Genomic DNA, 15801 nt, shown 5'->3' on the forward strand with positions numbered 1-15801 from the left:
AAAAAATACTATAACCAAAATGAAGCAAACTTAAAATTACAGTATTATAGAAAAGGGGTAAATTGCAAAAGTTACTCTTTTATCTAAGACTGCAGACATTCTTAACCATACATTATATTATAACACAGTTTTGTATTTTTATCTTAAATTAACCTTTGTTCTTTGTTAATACCAATGAAATAGCTAAAATTATATTTTGAAATTAAAGATGAATGGTAAATATTACTATGGTTTAATCCTGTTTTCCAGAGTAATAATTAATTCAAGCATCTTTTATTTAAGATATCTATCGTGCTGCGACTAGCATGTTAAGATCAACCATTTGGATAACGTGATATCTTTCTTTCTCGATCGTTATCTCGACCGTTTAATTCTCCCACAATTTATTAAACTGAAAAAATACATAAATATTATGCTAAATAAAATACTAAGAGACATAAATATTAGAATATTCTCCCATCTTCCTTGAAAGATATTTAAAAGCACAAGGCATATAGGATTATACTTATGCAGAGCTGCTCTGTTTTCAAAGAAATCCATAATGGCATCTCCACTTTGGACCAGTCCGCTACCCAAATCGTATTTTTCTTCTCTCTTTTGCTTTTCTGTTTCCCACCCGAGAAATTTAGAATACCTCGCTTCTCAGTGTTTCCATGGAAGATTCGCCTGGTGAGTACAAATTTCTTCACAGTTCCACGTTTTTTTCTTTTTCTCGAGGAAGAAAATAGGCTTTTCGTTTTGCAGTTCTTACGCGTAAGAGAAATTAGTCTGTTCGTCGTCTTGGAATCTTCTATTTATTTATTTATTTTTGCGAAAATTTTTAATATAAGTTCCGTGGTTTGCTGTGTGCTGAAATAGAATTCTTCTGGCTCGTTGAATGTTGCTCGTGGTGCCGATGGTGCAATCTAGGGGTTTACTTCGATGTTCAAGCCATTTTTGACTGGTTGCTTTGAATTTACGTTAAATTAAATATATAATTTGCTATGAACATAAGTATCTGGTTGAAACCCCGAACTGAAATTTTATACCAGGGTTGTTCCCAAATGAAAGGGCTGAAGTTTGAGGGTAAGGAAGATGCATAAGGATGGATGACTGAAAATCTGGAAAGGATGCGGTTTTTGCAAGTGATGCAATTTGAACCAAATTAGTTGTCTAGTCTAGAAATTGGAGGAAGATATTGTGGCTGAGGCTTTGGGAAAGGATGGATATCTGGAAATTTGTTTTTGTTGTTAGAATGTACAGATGTAATTCTACTACTTACTAGTTGGAAGAATGAACTTGTTTTTAGTTTTTTTCTCTTTACTTGGCAATACTCTGGAAGAAACTTTGGAGTGTACCTGAAATTCCTTTTCGGGGTTTCAAGTGGATGTAAAGTAAATGATTGATGAAAGAGAGGAAACTACTTCTAAAATGCTTGTATATGTAGCATTTTCTCTTTCATTTTTATAGACAAGAAACGATAAACGTTGCAACTTGTACGGTCTTACAACGAACGGTTCTGTGTATCCCTAATCTCAGGTCATTTTTGGCTTTATGACAACTTCAGGAATTGCTATCTTGCTCATTCATAGGATACACTGATATTGTTTTCATTTGACTTGTCAGGCACACATTGATTTTCTCTATCTTTTATTCTAAAGGAGCATCTCATTCTTGCCCTCGTGTCCAAAGTTGGAAGCATGTTTCTCTGCTGCAGCTCATCAAATAAATATAAGAGATTGGATGCAAAGCTTGGAAGAAAAATGCTTGAAGTAAAAAAAAATTCAACTGGACATGACAATTTCAAGTCACTAAATGGCATAATCTTGAGATTTCCTCAATTCAAAGAGGGGTTGCAAAACATCAGGGGTGTGTTTGAGCAGTATGGTGAGCTTTTCTTTTTCGATCTGCGTCACTCTTTCTGAGCTTCTCCTGCTCAAGATTTTCTCACAGTGTCTCTCTCTCTCTCTCTCACAGATGAAGATTCCAATGGAAGCATTGATCGTGCAGAACTCAAAAAATGCTTACAACAGCTGCAAATGCATATGACTGAGGAGGAAGTCGAGGATCTATTCCGCTCTTGTGATATAGATGGTAGCTCTGGAATACAATTTAACGAGTTCATCGTTCTCCTATGTCTCATTTATCTCCTTAAGGACGAGCATTCGCAGACCGTACACACAAACAACCTTAGTGACCCCTCCCATTTCATTCAGTCTTCAACCTGTTTATTATTCTGTTTATCATTCTTGGCATAAGCGTAACCATCCTGAAGCTTTGTTGTTACAGGAATCAAAGCTGGGTTCACCTCAACTTGAAGCAACTTTTGATACAATCATCCAAGCTTTCATATTTCTCGATAAAAACGGCGATGGCAAGCTCAACAAGAAAGAGATGGTCAAGGCTCTGAACGAGGGTTCTCCGAGCGAGAGATCCCCGGCACGCATTACAAAGACAAGATTCAGTATTGCTCCCTTCACTAAAGATACTCCTTCCATTTTTTTTGTCTAGCAAAATCATCCTAGAAAGTTCAAACATGTCGATCTTATCTGGTCAAATAACGTGTTGAATCCTTTTGAACTGTTTTGATTTTTTTATTTTATATTCATTTCCCCCCTGTTTTCTCAATGGATGCAGAAGAAATGGACTGGAACAATAGTGGGAAGGTCAATTTTAGGGAGTTTCTGTTTGGTTTCATTAACTGGGTTGGAATTGGCATGGATGATGATCTCTCTCTTACATGAAGTGTAAACACAGCAGCGGACATCAAGACACCATGGAGACAATGGCTGAAAAAAATAAGGTCAGAATGATATCTCATATTCAAAAATGAAAGACTTGTCTAGTGATTATAGTGAGAGTGAGACTACTCTTGTTTGTTTATTTCATTTGACGAATTGTAATGTTTGGACGACCATGTGAATTAGATTATAGAATGTTATTGTCATCGTCATCGTCATTGTCATCATCATCGTCATTGTTGTTACTGTATATATATCGACTCGTAGAATCTGATCTGGTGAAAGCTAACTGAAGAGAGAGTGGTTAATTTGAAACAACTTCTATAAGCATATGTAAGCCTTCATTTTTTGCTCTTTTTATTGGGTAAGGCAGTTGAATCAGACCCTTTTTTCCCAAAAGAAAAATGTATATGACATTGATTTGGATTGCTTATGAAATGTTCCTGAATTTTATGGATAGTACATTTGGATTTTTTTTCCTGAGGTAATATTTCTTTAAAAATGGTTTAAAGGTGATTTAAAATGTATTTTATGTCATTGTTGCGATTTTATACTCTTTTCGCTACCCATTCTAATAAAGAAGTCAACATGAACATAGTCTAGTGCTAATCGACATCTACTCCATCTACTCCTTCATGTAAACATAATCAGTGTGATAGGCAAAATTTTGCAAACACATTATGTACCTATAATTTCGAATAACCAAATTTTCAAATAGATCCAACCATTGTAAGTTTAGAGGTACAATTGTAACAACCCTAATTGTAAGGTGATTTTCCAATTTGTCCTTTTAAGTATAATTCAAATTAAATTATGAAATTTATATCATATTTAAGAAAATGGAAAGTTGTAATATTTTTCATGTTTAATTTGTATTATAAAGTAAAATTGCTAAAAAAAAATCACTTTTTGGGAGGGATGTCCATTTTCGAGTGAGTTATATTCAAATTAGCAAGATATTAATAAAATATTTAAAAAACATAATGAAAACCAAAGACTTTGTAAAAAGTGCTTTAAAAAAAGACTTTATAAAAATATTATTCCAATTAATAAATCAGCATTTTCTTCTCACAAGTTAAAGAAATTCCAGTGCGCTTGTCAGCGTGTCACACGCTCAAAAGAGGGCGTGGACTACACGTCAAGATCCGCCAAAATAAGATACTGATAGGAGCCACGTGGCAGATCATACGGCGTCGCATCTGGCGTGGAAGAAAATTTAGTAACATGGTCCTGAAATTGACGCTTCTCTCAGCTCGTGTCGTCTCTATCATTTTTCAAAATTTCTCTCCCTCTCTATAATTTTCCATTTCTCTTATCTCAAAAAAATAAAAAATAAAAAATCCATTTCTTTGAACGTTATAAAATTATAATCCTGAATCCTCACACTACGTTTGTTAATCGACTGTTATGGTAATTTATTAGGGCTTTTAAATCCGAGATAGCGAAAGTTGAAACCCCCACCATTGATGAACTTTGTCTCTTCTTTCAACTTAACTTCCACACTTTCCGAGTTTACCATTCCGTTCTGATAAAATTGTTCCCGCGGTTGCTGTTTCGTAGCCGAGGATTGAAAGCTAATGGAAGTTGGAAAGAAATGAGTTCCTGTTTGATTTTTACACCCCCGTGCTGTTTAAGCTTTTACGACCAGTGATGCTCGCTGTATTGGAGTTAAGTTTGCGGTTAGATATCGATTTCGAAGTGAAAGTTTTAACTTAGAATCGTTGATTTAGAAAGTGATTCATTAGATTCCCTCAACTTTTCACTGGCGAAAACGGAGATTCGTTTTTTTTTTTTTCTTTTTTGTGGTTTGGTTGCTGGTATCGATCTTATTTCTGTTCGTGATTGACTGATGTGGCTTTGCCTATATTAGCAAACTAGAAAAGTAGTTTTTCGTGTTTTTTCGATTGGATTCCATTGGATATTGAAGTTACTTTGTGGGAAATGGCTTGCCAAGCTATACAACTGTGGACATTTAACGGCTTAGTAGCTGCATTTCTTGATCTTGGTATAGCTTATCTTTTATTATGTGCATCAAGCCTTGTTTTCTTTACCTCCAAATTTCTTGCACTGTTTGGATTGTGTCTGCCTTGCCCTTGTGATGGGCTATTTGGGAACCTTAGTAGTGATCACTGCTTCCAGAAGTTACTAGTGGATCGTTCATCCAAGAAAATATCTACAGTCCTACACTCGACTAGGGAAAAGTTCCCATTGGATTCCATGTGGGATCCAGAGCCAAAACGTTGTTTCAAGTCAATGTTGGTGGACCCGAGGAATGTGGAGGAGGCAAACGTTGAATTGGAAGGTGAAGCATCAGGTAGTTCCTTTTCTAAAACCAGACCAGAAGGTACGATCTATGGAGACTTTTCCGGTGTAACGGACTTGGATGCTGTGGCGGGCTTGGCTTACTCAAAGGAAGAAGGAAAGTTTTATAATATGGGGAATGGAGTTTCCTTTGAGAGACCAGGAAATAGTCTTCACCATCGCTGCAAAGGCGGTGTCGGTCACAGGAAGGTTATATCGGTGTTTTCAAAGGACATCTTACGGTTGGATATGGAAGACGTTTCTCAGTCTCCTTCAAGCTTTAGCGAATTTGGGGATCACGATACAGAGGATAGCTTCTTTTCTGTTGATTCTGAAGGTGATTAACATTCAATGTTTACCATTTGTGATTATTTCCTATTAGTTCAACTTAAAAAGTTACGATCATTATGCTGCTTAAAGTTCCTTTCATGCCAGTTCTGAGCTTATTAGGATAAAAAAATGGTTCACAACTGTCTTCTGAGCTTCATTTTTATTGATAGTATGGCTAGTATTTATCCTGACGACCCTAAATTGTCGCGGATTTAATTAGAAAGTTGAGCATTTAGAAGTTTACCTATTGTACTTATGGAAACCGGATTAAATTTTTAATATGCATTTTGAACATTAAGTATTTGATGTTTCGGGTGATTCCCTTTTTAGACAAGTCCGGTGTATTTAATTTTCAAGGGAATGTCTTGAACAATGTGGTAAGACTTTTATATACTTGGTCATGCCCATTTCTTCATTCCTTATTTTATTTTACCATGATTCTTTAATGGAAGTTTTGAGTTTCCTTGTAGTAGAAATTTTGCAATTTTTTTTGTCACAAATTTTCATGGTAATAACTGGAAATCTGGGTATTGTACTTCATTGTAGACGGAATAGAGGCTTCGTTTGACAATAGCGATCAAGATAAAGTATTTCCAGTTCTTGAACTGGATGATTCTCGCGATGAGAAAATATGTGTGGAGATGTATGAATCATCTGTTAAAAAGGCTGGGAACAACTCCAGTCCCGAGTTACACTTGGATGGTAATGAGAGTGATACAATCAAACTATTGGAACGAGCACTTGAAGAAGAGCAGGCGGCTCGTGCTACCCTGTACCTGGAACTTGAGAAAGAGAGAAGTGCCGCTGCCACTGCTGCTGATGAGGCTATGGCTATGATATTACGCCTTCAAGAGGAGAAGGCATCAATAGAAATGGATGCCAGGCAATACCAGAGGATGATAGAGGAGAAAACTACTTATGATGCTGAAGAAATGAGCATTCTTAAAGAAATTTTAGTGAGGAGAGAGCGGGAAATGCATTTCCTGGAGAAGGAAATTGAGGCTTATAGGAAAAGTTTCATTGGAGATAAATACGATGGAATGGATGTTGATATGCTTGACTTGGAAGTTACGCCTCAAAGGACCCCTTCTTTCCCCTATTCAACTGAAGATCCATCTCATATGCTTCAATGCATTGATAGATCAATTAGTGAGAAGCAAGATGTAAATTACACAAAACATTCTTTGCAACACGAGACCCCATCGCTTGAGTCACGGAACTTAACTTTTGAGTTTGGGGAAGAGTCGTCATTTAGTCAAGTGGATGAACTTGCTGATACTGCGAAAGCTGGGGGCATGCCGTTGGATCAAGTTGCTGATAGCTTAAAGGATGGTGAAGAGATTGACAATGAGTTACAAGAGAAGGGCATGGTGGAAGATGAGAATTCATACATTCTACAAGGAGAAGCAAATGAACTGGAGCCATATCTGCAAAGCAACAAGTCAAATGGTCTGGGCATGGTTGAGAAATCCACGGAATTGATTGCAGATGAATGTGAAAAGGTTGACAAAGTTTCATATGATGAGTTGGCATCGTCTAAGACAATTCTTCCCCAGACCAAATACAATTTGGAAAAGAATGGCGACCATCAAAATCAGCGAACGGAAGGTCTCAACTCTGTGACACATACAGATTCCCATCCTCATGATATTCATGTCATTGATGATGAAGCGAGTGCTAATGCAAGTAAGCAACCAGTGTTCAATGGTACCTCGAGCTTTCCAGTAAAATGTGACGGTCCATCCTTTAGCTTGTTGAGGAGTGAACTAGACATCACAAGAAGCAGCTCAGATGCCACAGGTAGATTTCCACCGATGGCTCCTTCTCGAAGCAATTGTTTGCGTTCTGAGTTGCGGAGAAATTCGATGTCTGCTGTTGATTATGAAAGATCGAAAATTGGCAATGAAGTTGAGTGGCTCAGGGAAAGGTTAAAGATTGTTCAAGAGGGAAGAGAAAAACTCAAGTTCACTGTGGAACACGAAGAGAAGGAGAACAATCAGTTGCAACTTTTAGAAGATATAACAAATCACCTTTGCGAAATCCGACAACTGACGGATCCTGGAAAGGCAACACTGCAGGCTCCATTGCCTCCGTCCTCTAAGGTACACCAGCCAACCTTCAGTTGATTAATATACTATATGCAGAGATCCCTACCTTCTAAAATATAATTTAACAGATCAGTCACATTGTAGAATGAAAATTTTATTCTGTCATTCATCTTGGGGCATGAAAACAGTAAATTTCCCTACATTTAGTGTCTTTGCTTTTGAATTTCTAGAATTCTTTCTGCCTTTCTTATCGTCATCAACCCATTCTTGGCATCAAAGACAGTTTCTTAAATAATCATTGCTGATGATCTGATGGCCCTTTTTTCAGGCTGTGTCAAAGAAACAATGTTGGCGAAGTTCATCTTTAAGCATTCACAGAAGCAGTTAGTTTGGACACCCACTCCCAAACCCAAAAAAAGGGAAAAAGAAAAGGAATATCATGGCAGAACATGATAAATCATCCTCCAGGTTAGGAATTATAGTTTTTTTGCCCCACTACCATACAATATATGTAAATTTGGGAATAAGCTGACAGGTTATGTCTTATAGTTCTAAATGTTTGAAAAGAAATTATTCAATGCAGCTGACTGATAGAATATGGTTGTTGTTTTTGTAACGGTTTAGATGCATGGAAGAGAGATTATCAGATGCTTGGGTTAAGCGTCTAATAATTTATACAAGTAGAAGTAGCAGTCATATTCTGTCAATTCAAATAACTCTCTTTAGCTAGCTTCTGGGATGTCGAAAATCAAACCCGAATCCGAGCAATGATTTATTTGGGGCTATCAGATGTTATTTCTTTCAGTTCTCTTTCAATATTGGAACTCAGACTTATGTTGCTGGGCGTGGTGAGATCGGAATTTTCTTCCCAGCAGGACATGAAAGAGGAGGGTTCTTCACCAGTGAAATTCTTCATATAACTTTTACTTTCAAAGGTTTTTCCTTTTATGTTGATGTGATCATAATTCATTAGAATTAATTTCAAATTAGGATTGAATTATAATATTCTGAAATTTAGTGATATTTCAATGACTAAAAATGCACTTACCTTTTTTTTACCCCCAATATTCAATTTGAATTCTGATCTGGATTTGATAAATCGAAACAATTACGATAGATGTCGAGGTTGGATCTTCCATTTCCACATTACTGTACTAAAAAACTTTAACCTCGCTAAAAATTTGCCTTTCAAACTCTTTGGAATTTCATCACCTTGTTTCTGCTCTTCATGTGTTCACATCTAGTTTTGTACTTTCACCTTTTACTGATGTGTTAGGAAAAATGTTTTGAGTCAAAAGGATAAATTTATATTTCGAGTCAGAAAAACAAATTTTGAATGGTAAACTTAATTTTTTTAGGTCACTGGGTCCATTTTTCATCATTCGATGAACTGTTACAGTTTCCTCATTAAAAATACAGTTCTATCGTTTTACCATTTTCAAAAATTATGCTGGGTTAACCATAATTTATTATTTTATTTTGCACAATTTTTAAGATATATAATCAAAATTATTTTAGCGATGTTTTTAAATTTATAAAAAAAAATTAGTAAAAGTTTAGAGTATTTTTAACATAGGCTTAAAATAGAGTTGTAAAGTAATGAATCATTATAATTCAATTAGGAAACTAGAATGATAAGGTTAAATTACAAGTTTAGTCTATAAATTTACAAATCCCTCCGCTTTAAAAAAATATAAAATAGATTTATAAATATTTAATTTTATATCTAATAGGTCTTACATGTGGGTCTATGAACTTTCAATATTCTACCTATTTGATTTTTTTAAAATTTATTTATGGACTAAATTTTGCATCTAATAGAATTTGTCTAATGAAATAAAAAAAAAAGTCCTAATGGATTTGAAAGAGAGTTCATAAATCAATTAAAATTTTATACTTTAAATATTTTTATCGATTAAAAAACTTATAATCAAGTTTTAAATTTTAAAGACAGCAATGAAAAATATTTTAGTGTTTATCGATGAACATCAATTTTTTATTGACCATAATTCAAGTAAGAGAGATCAATAATTCTATTTTTCACACGAAAATAAGGGTTGAAGAGTCGTTCGTCGACAAAAATCTAAAAATTGAACGACTAAACTGGCAATTCTAAGATAAACATATAATTGATCGAATTTTAAATATATTCTCACCCATTAATTAATTATTATTACTCTGACTACTGCTGAAACTGTGTGTGTGTCTCTCCTCGTCGGAAGCCCTCAGGCCTCACTAATCTAACCTTTGAGCCTCTTCATCTTCTAGATTGAGAAGAGTTAGCAGCAGCAGCGCCGAGAATGCGCACTCCTCGCTCTCTCCTTCTTCTTCTCCATCTCAATCTCCAGAGATCTTAAAGCTTAAATCTCCAATTCTTAATCTTCTTCCTTCCCCCATGTGATTCCTGGTTTCCCTCTAATCTGTAATCTTCCATCACCACTCTTGGTCCTCTTCGTCTCTGATTCCAGGTACACGATTTCAACTTTCTTCTTCTTTTATTCGATTCTCCACAAGAAGTTCATGCCCGCTCTTCTCACCAAATATTGTCTGGATCTTCATGAGAACGAGAACACGCTGCGTTTGTAGGTTCTCTGGGTTTTTTAATGGTTGTGTATAAAGGGATGTCACGATTGTTAGATTTCTGTCCATTACGTTTGAATAGTGCTTGCAATAATAGAATCTTAATCTGGGATTTCTTTATGTTGTGTGTGTGTGTGTGTGTGATTGGTGTGGTGTTAGTAGATTTTGTTCGATTTGATTGTGTGGCGGACTGAGTTTTGGGCGTTTGCTATTGATTGTCTTGCCGTTTTTATTGGTTTGGTTCTAATGATGTCTCGGAATCCGTTTTAGGGAACCATGGGGAAGAAAGTTAAGAAGAAGAACAACCGAGCTCCTCCGAAGGAGAAGCGGGTATCTTCAATTTCGCCGAGCACGGTGCCCCAACAAAGCAGCACAACAGTGGAGATTGCTGGTGATGATGCGTCAGTTGTTAAGGAGAAAAGGGAATGCCGACATCTTGATAAATGCCTTAATTTAAGTGAGTTATCATCTAAAATTGGGTCCTCGGAACCTATAAACTGTGAAGATTGTCAAGAAAGTTCGGCTGATAGAAGGGGCAGTAAGGGGAAGGCTAAACATGGGAAGAAAAAGGGGGGAGCTCCAGTGGATGTAAAGTCTGATTCCAAAGCTATTTGGATATGTTTGCAGTGTGGGCATTATGCATGTGGGGGGATTGGACTTCCAACAAACTCTCAGAGTCATGCTGTTCGGCATGTCAGGCAAACTCGTCACCCTGTGGTGATTCAGTTCGAAAACCCACAGCTTCGATGGTGTTTCTCTTGCAATACACTAATTCCAGTGGAGAAAACTGAAGAGAACGCTGACCAGAAAGATGGCTTGTCTAATGTGGTGAAATTAATTAGAGACCGGTCGATGGAAGGCTCACCTGTGGATGTCGAGAACACATGGCGTGCAAGTAGTGAAGTTACAGCTGCAACTAAATCAGAAAGTTCTATATTAAGTGATTTGGACAGAAGAAATCATTATGTTGTAAAAGGCTTGATTAATCTAGGTAACACTTGTTTTTTCAATTCCATCCTTCAAAATCTCTTGGCCATCGATATGTTGAGAGATTATTTCTTGAAATTGGAAGAGTGTGTTGGACCTCTGACTATAGCTTTGAAGAAGCTCTTTATTGAAGTAAGAATGGAAGGCAAAATTAAAGGTTCAATAAATCCAAGATCAGTTTTTGGTTGCATTTCTTCCAAAGCTCCTCAGTTCAAAGGATACGATCAACATGATAGTCACGAATTGCTTCGTGTTCTGCTTGATGGATTGTCTACTGAAGAGCTGGCTTCGAGGAAGATGACAAAGTCCAAGGAAGAGAAAACATCTGGAAATTCCACTCCTACTTTTGTAGATGAGATGTTTGGGGGGCAAATATCAAGTGCTGTATGTTGCATAGAATGTGGCCACACATCGACAGTTTATGAACCATTTCTAGATCTCTCTCTTCCTGTTCCGATTAAGAAACCGTTGGCCAAAAAGGTCCAACCAGTATCTCGAGCAAAGAAGACAAAAGTGCCACCCAAGAGAAGTGGAAAAACTTTCCCTAAAACCGAGAAGGCTTCAGATGTTGTATCAGTTCAAATTGCCTCAGTTCCATCATCCAGCAGTGAGTCTTCCCTTCCAGCAGAGGCCAGTTCCATTGGCACATCTACCATTATGGAGAAGACTTTGAGTTCTCAGAACGTCTCAGATGTTAAAGAGTCTGAAAAAGAAGTATTGATTGAGAATGGAGGAGAATGTACTTCAGATAGTCTGACGTGGTTGGATTTCCTCGGACCAGAACCGAATGCAGAAAATTGCAATACTTCCACTACCCAGGACTCTGAAAACAATGTTGAAGTCTTTATTAATGACGATTCACAACAAAGCATCTCTGGGTCGAGTAATCAGGGGTCATCCCTTCACAACGAGCCCAGTCAACAACCAGATTTTTCTTCAATTAATTTGTGGGATGATGAATCTCCTTTACAGGTTCAAGCCTCTGAAGTTTTGCTGCTTCCTTACAAGGAAGAGAGTTCCACTACTGAAGTAGCAAAAGAAGATGACCAGGCTTCCTCATCAATTTTGGGCTGTGCTCAAGATGATCTTGATGGATTTGGCCTTGGGGATATGTTTGATGAGCCTGAGATCACTGTAGGGCCCCTTCCGAGGCCCTCCACTGTGAATGAAGTTTCGGAAAGTAGTTTTATTAGCGAGTCTGATCCTGATGAAGTTGATAATTCTGATTCTCCTGTTTCTGTGGAGAGTTGTCTAACTTATTTCACTAAGCCGGAACTTCTCTCCAACGAAAATGGATATAACTGTGAGAAATGCTTAAAAAGACTGCAACAACAAAGGTTGGAAATGAAGAAGCAATCAAAAGTTGCTCGCGAAGTTGTAGTAAATGGATGTCAAACTGCAGTAGGGGGTGATATATCATGTTTGAATGAGAACTCTTCAGTTGAAGTAAAAAATCAAAGAAATGTGAGTTTAGTAAATGGTTCCATGTGTTATAGTAGTGGTGAAAGCATGAATTTGCATGAGAATGTAGATTGTTCCAGTCAAGTATGCACAAAACCTGCTGATTGCCAGACAGGCAAGCTGAATTCCCTCGTTTTGGATGAGAATGAAGCAAAGGTTGACGGAGACGTGAATTCCGGGCAAGCATATTCTTCAGGTTGTAGTAACACCAGCAATCGAGAGAATTCAGATGATAGATCCAGTTATTCTCTTTCCAACAATGATTCTAGAGGCAGTGGACTTGCAAAATCTAATATTGAGCCCTTGAGTTCTCAAATATCTGTAGAGAACAGCGAATTAGAAAAAAGTGAGGATGGTGAGATGGATTCTGACTCCACAATTGTGAATGTGAAAAGAGATGCAACAAAAAGGTTTCTCATTCACAAGGCCCCTCCTATTTTGACAATTCATATAAAGAGATTCAGTCCCGATGCTCGCGGTCGTTATAGTAAATTGAATGGTCATGTCAGATTCAAGGAAACAATTGATCTTAAACCATACATGGATACCAGGTATTATCTCCATCCTTCTATCCTGTTCCATTTTACGTTTTTTTAAATTCCCCAAAACCATTGCTTACAACCCTTTTTCCCAAGACAAAAAAGATCTTTTTGGTTTTTTTTTTTCAAATCCCCATGGGATGTGGGGTACAGAAAGGAAAGGGAAGTTGCATCAATACTTTAAAAAGCCAACTTTCGTGGATGTTGTTAATGAACTCAACGTAAAAATTTCAAACTCATTTCGTGGATCTTGAAGCTCTCTAGTCAAGATCATGAATTTACCCAGTGGAAGATGATGATCATGGAAGGTGATAGCGTTGCCATTGTCTTATAATTGCTAATGCTATCACTACTCTGATCTTCATCATTCTACTGCATTTAATCTCTGATTCTGATAATAGCACTTCCATTTCTAGAACCCAGTCCGAGAAAATGACGAGGGTGTATACAAAAAAAGAGTATAAAACAAGAAGAAAAACTTTGCATTAGAAAACAAATCTGTTCCATTATGAGTTTCACACAGTATACCCGTGCACAGAATTCACCAAAGTGAAGGTACATTTCCATAGTGCCCCTGAGCCGAGGCCAGGGGCCAATTGCTGATACTCTTAATCAGTGGAGTTCTACCACCGCATTCATGCCTCAGAATTCTATTGTCTTACATGGGAAAGATGTATTCATGACTTTTTTTTAATTCATTTCTAGATCATCAGTTGTATTTTATTCCTTCTTGGTCATGTTGTGGTGGTGATGCCTACGTAAATGATATCTTGTTAAACTTTGGGTTTGTCGGAAAATTTGGCTAATTTGATAGCTGAATGACTTAAATGAGGACTCGAGGATTATTGGGACTGAAATTGTATTGAAAGATATGAAAGTACAGTTAAAGTCTCAAGTAAGACTAAACACCCATATTATACTTACCCCGTGGCCCGATTCCTCCTATTTATACCAAACTACCTCGTTAATTGTCATGCTATCTAGTCCTGTTGGTAACACCATGTTTATATTGGAGTTTACAGGTGTGAGGATAGAGACAAGTGTAGTTATCGGCTGATCGGGGTCGTGGAGCACTCTGGATCTATGAGAGGAGGCCATTATGTTGCATACGTGAGAGGGGGCAGCAGGAGGAGGAGCAGTGGGGAAGCTGAGGAAGATGCTTCAGTGTGGTATTATGCAAGTGATGCCTGCGTAAATGAGGTTACTCTTGATAGGGTCCTTTGTTGCGAGGCATACATCCTATTTTATGAGATAACATGACAAATCTTTGGCTAACAGATGCTTACTTCTTCATTGCCTCCAACAGAAGAGAGAGAGGGATTTGCAGGTGAGTGTACAACAACTGTTTTACAAAAGATTTTTTCCCCCGTAAAAAATCCATTCTTTTGATCCATTAGATATAGGTTTTGAAATATGATTTTTGATTAAATTTGTGTTGTTGCCATTTTCAATAGGAGGGAGGGGGTGGGGGGCTTGGGAGTTGACCCTTTTTCACCCCGGATTTTGTTATATGAGATATATGAATATGCTGAAATTGTTTTTTTTTTTTTTTCCATCTCTACTTTTCCTTGTGACTTTCTAAAAAATGGAAATATTTATCTTAACGGAAAATTAGATTTCTGAGTATGTTTTTGGATGGGACATAAAAAAATTGAGAGTGCAGCATAGTTCAGCAGCTAATCCATTGGTAACTTTTCCTATACTTTTAATATTGGCATAATTAAGATTAACTATGTTGAATCTCTATTTTATTTGTCAGTTTTATCAAATATTCCAATCTCTCAATATTACGACTTTTGAAGATTCAAAGTCATCTTGTGAAGGTCCTTTGTGATGAGAACGAGTGTGAATTTCATATATTAATTATTCCTTCGTTCTCCAAATGTAAGATATGCTTAAAAAATGGACGTGTCTTTGATTGACATGTGATTTATTTTTAAGAGTTGGTTTGATCATAAATATTTATATCGTGAAAATGAATGAGAAGTGTTGATAAGATTAAGGCATATATTTTTTACTAAAAGGTTGTAGATTCAAACTGCGAACCTGACAGCTATCACTTACTAGTCAATGAAAGTGGGGTCAGTTTCAGTCTTCTTCGGAGCTTTCGATAATGTTCTCTCTCTTGCTCAAATTGTATCTCGATCACAACTATATTTTTAAGGTCTCTTGTTAGTGTACTATTTTAATTGAGATGGTAGGTCAATAATTATTTTGCGTTAAATGAAGTGCTTTTCAAATTTTGCTATTAACGGTAATAATAGAGGCACACTCTTTATTTAGGAGGGTGCAAAATATTTATGTGATTCTAATTACAATACTAAAAAGAAATATATTTTATTTTTAAAAAAAATGGAGAAATATCTTGCTTCAAATTACATAATGCAAAATGTTTACCACGTTTTCATGATACTAATGCAATGTTTTATTTTCCCTTCTTGCCTCTTCATTGTAACAATTTTTTTATTAATACATTTATTTTATTTCTCCTTTTTTTTAAATAAATTATACATTTCTTTTATTGTTTTTTCTTTTTTATTATCTTCTTTTTCATTCAATGGTACTTTATTCAAGAAGGTTCCGTTCTAGGCAAAAGCAATACAAGACATTATAACTTTACCCAAAAAAAATAAAAAAATAAGCAAAACCTCCCCAAGTCCGCTACCACACACAACCATTAATCTATCGTCTTGTCTCTCTTTTTTTTTTCCTTTTTTATAATTATCTTCAAAACAAACAAATTTACATCAAATAAACATAAATCCATGGTGAAAGACGATTTCTATTGCATCTTTAAAAGATATTCCAAATGATCATATTGTAAGAATTGGGGCC

At 36.4% G+C, this 15801-nt stretch overlaps 3 protein-coding genes across 10 annotated transcripts; all 3 read left to right on the forward strand.

The window, feature by feature from the left end:
* Positions 1-494: 494 nt before the first annotated feature.
* LOC111016137 (Calcium-binding EF-hand family protein) lies at positions 495-2932 on the forward strand. Of its 6 annotated transcripts, XM_088124233.1 has the most exons (7): positions 573-669; positions 859-943; positions 1032-1518; positions 1606-1866; positions 1957-2153; positions 2269-2443; positions 2617-2932. In XM_088124233.1, exons 4-7 carry the CDS (start codon positions 1680-1682, stop codon positions 2721-2723), a joined length of 666 nt encoding a protein of 221 aa, XP_087980359.1. In that variant the 5' UTR covers positions 573-669; positions 859-943; positions 1032-1518; positions 1606-1679; the 3' UTR covers positions 2724-2932. The 6 variants fall into 6 exon arrangements, with proteins under 6 accessions (XP_022147129.1, XP_022147130.1, XP_022147132.1 ...); XM_022291438.2 differs by lacking the exon at positions 1032-1518 and having other exon boundaries at positions 514-669; positions 859-911; positions 1641-1866; XM_022291442.2 differs by having other exon boundaries at positions 859-1518.
* Positions 2933-4097: 1165 nt separating this feature from the next.
* LOC111016085 (zein-binding protein (Protein of unknown function, DUF593)) lies at positions 4098-10385 on the forward strand. 3 transcript variants are annotated; one of them, XR_015790905.1, is made up of 4 exons: positions 4098-5358; positions 5898-7453; positions 7728-7867; positions 10250-10385. XR_015790905.1 is itself a non-coding variant. In XM_022291363.2 (3 exons), the coding sequence occupies exons 1-3, from the start codon at positions 4662-4664 to the stop codon at positions 7785-7787; spliced, it is 2313 nt and encodes a 770-aa protein (XP_022147055.1). In that variant the 5' UTR covers positions 4098-4661; the 3' UTR covers positions 7788-8457. The 3 variants fall into 3 exon arrangements, 1 of the variants encoding a protein (XP_022147055.1); XR_002602139.2 differs by lacking the exon at positions 10250-10385 and adding an exon at positions 8024-8457; XM_022291363.2 differs by lacking the exon at positions 10250-10385 and having other exon boundaries at positions 7728-8457.
* On the forward strand, positions 10256-14712 carry UBP2 (ubiquitin-specific protease 2). The gene is made up of 2 exons (XM_022291288.2): positions 10256-12978; positions 13989-14712. Exons 1-2 carry the CDS (start codon positions 10256-10258, stop codon positions 14224-14226), a joined length of 2961 nt encoding a protein of 986 aa, XP_022146980.1. The 3' UTR covers positions 14227-14712.
* The last annotated feature ends 1089 nt before the right edge of the window (positions 14713-15801 follow it).

This window comes from Momordica charantia, assembly GCF_013281855.1.
Source record: "Momordica charantia cultivar OHB3-1 chromosome 5 unlocalized genomic scaffold, Mcharantia_2.0 BLBB01000005.1, whole genome shotgun sequence".
Taxonomy (NCBI): Eukaryota; Viridiplantae; Streptophyta; class Magnoliopsida; order Cucurbitales; family Cucurbitaceae; genus Momordica; species Momordica charantia.

Excerpts from the sequence above, each read along its gene's own strand:
- UBP2 (XM_022291288.2), top strand. The coding sequence starts at position 10,256 with ATGGGGAAGAAAGTTAAGAAGAAGAACAACCGAGCTCCTCCGAAGGAG. Across the intron at positions 12,979-13,988 it reads AAACCATACATGGATACCAG|GTGTGAGGATAGAGACAAGT; the intron begins GTATTATCTCCA and ends TGGAGTTTACAG.
- LOC111016137 (XM_022291437.2), top strand. The coding sequence starts at position 508 with ATGCAGAGCTGCTCTGTTTTCAAAGAAATCCATAATGGCATCTCCACT. Across the intron at positions 2,154-2,268 it reads AGGACGAGCATTCGCAGACC|GAATCAAAGCTGGGTTCACC; the intron begins GTACACACAAAC and ends TTGTTGTTACAG. Across the intron at positions 2,444-2,616 it reads CATTACAAAGACAAGATTCA|AAGAAATGGACTGGAACAAT; the intron begins GTATTGCTCCCT and ends CAATGGATGCAG.
- LOC111016085 (XM_022291363.2), top strand. The coding sequence starts at position 4,662 with ATGGCTTGCCAAGCTATACAACTGTGGACATTTAACGGCTTAGTAGCT. Across the intron at positions 5,359-5,897 it reads CTTTTCTGTTGATTCTGAAG|ACGGAATAGAGGCTTCGTTT; the intron begins GTGATTAACATT and ends ACTTCATTGTAG. Across the intron at positions 7,454-7,727 it reads CATTGCCTCCGTCCTCTAAG|GCTGTGTCAAAGAAACAATG; the intron begins GTACACCAGCCA and ends CCCTTTTTTCAG.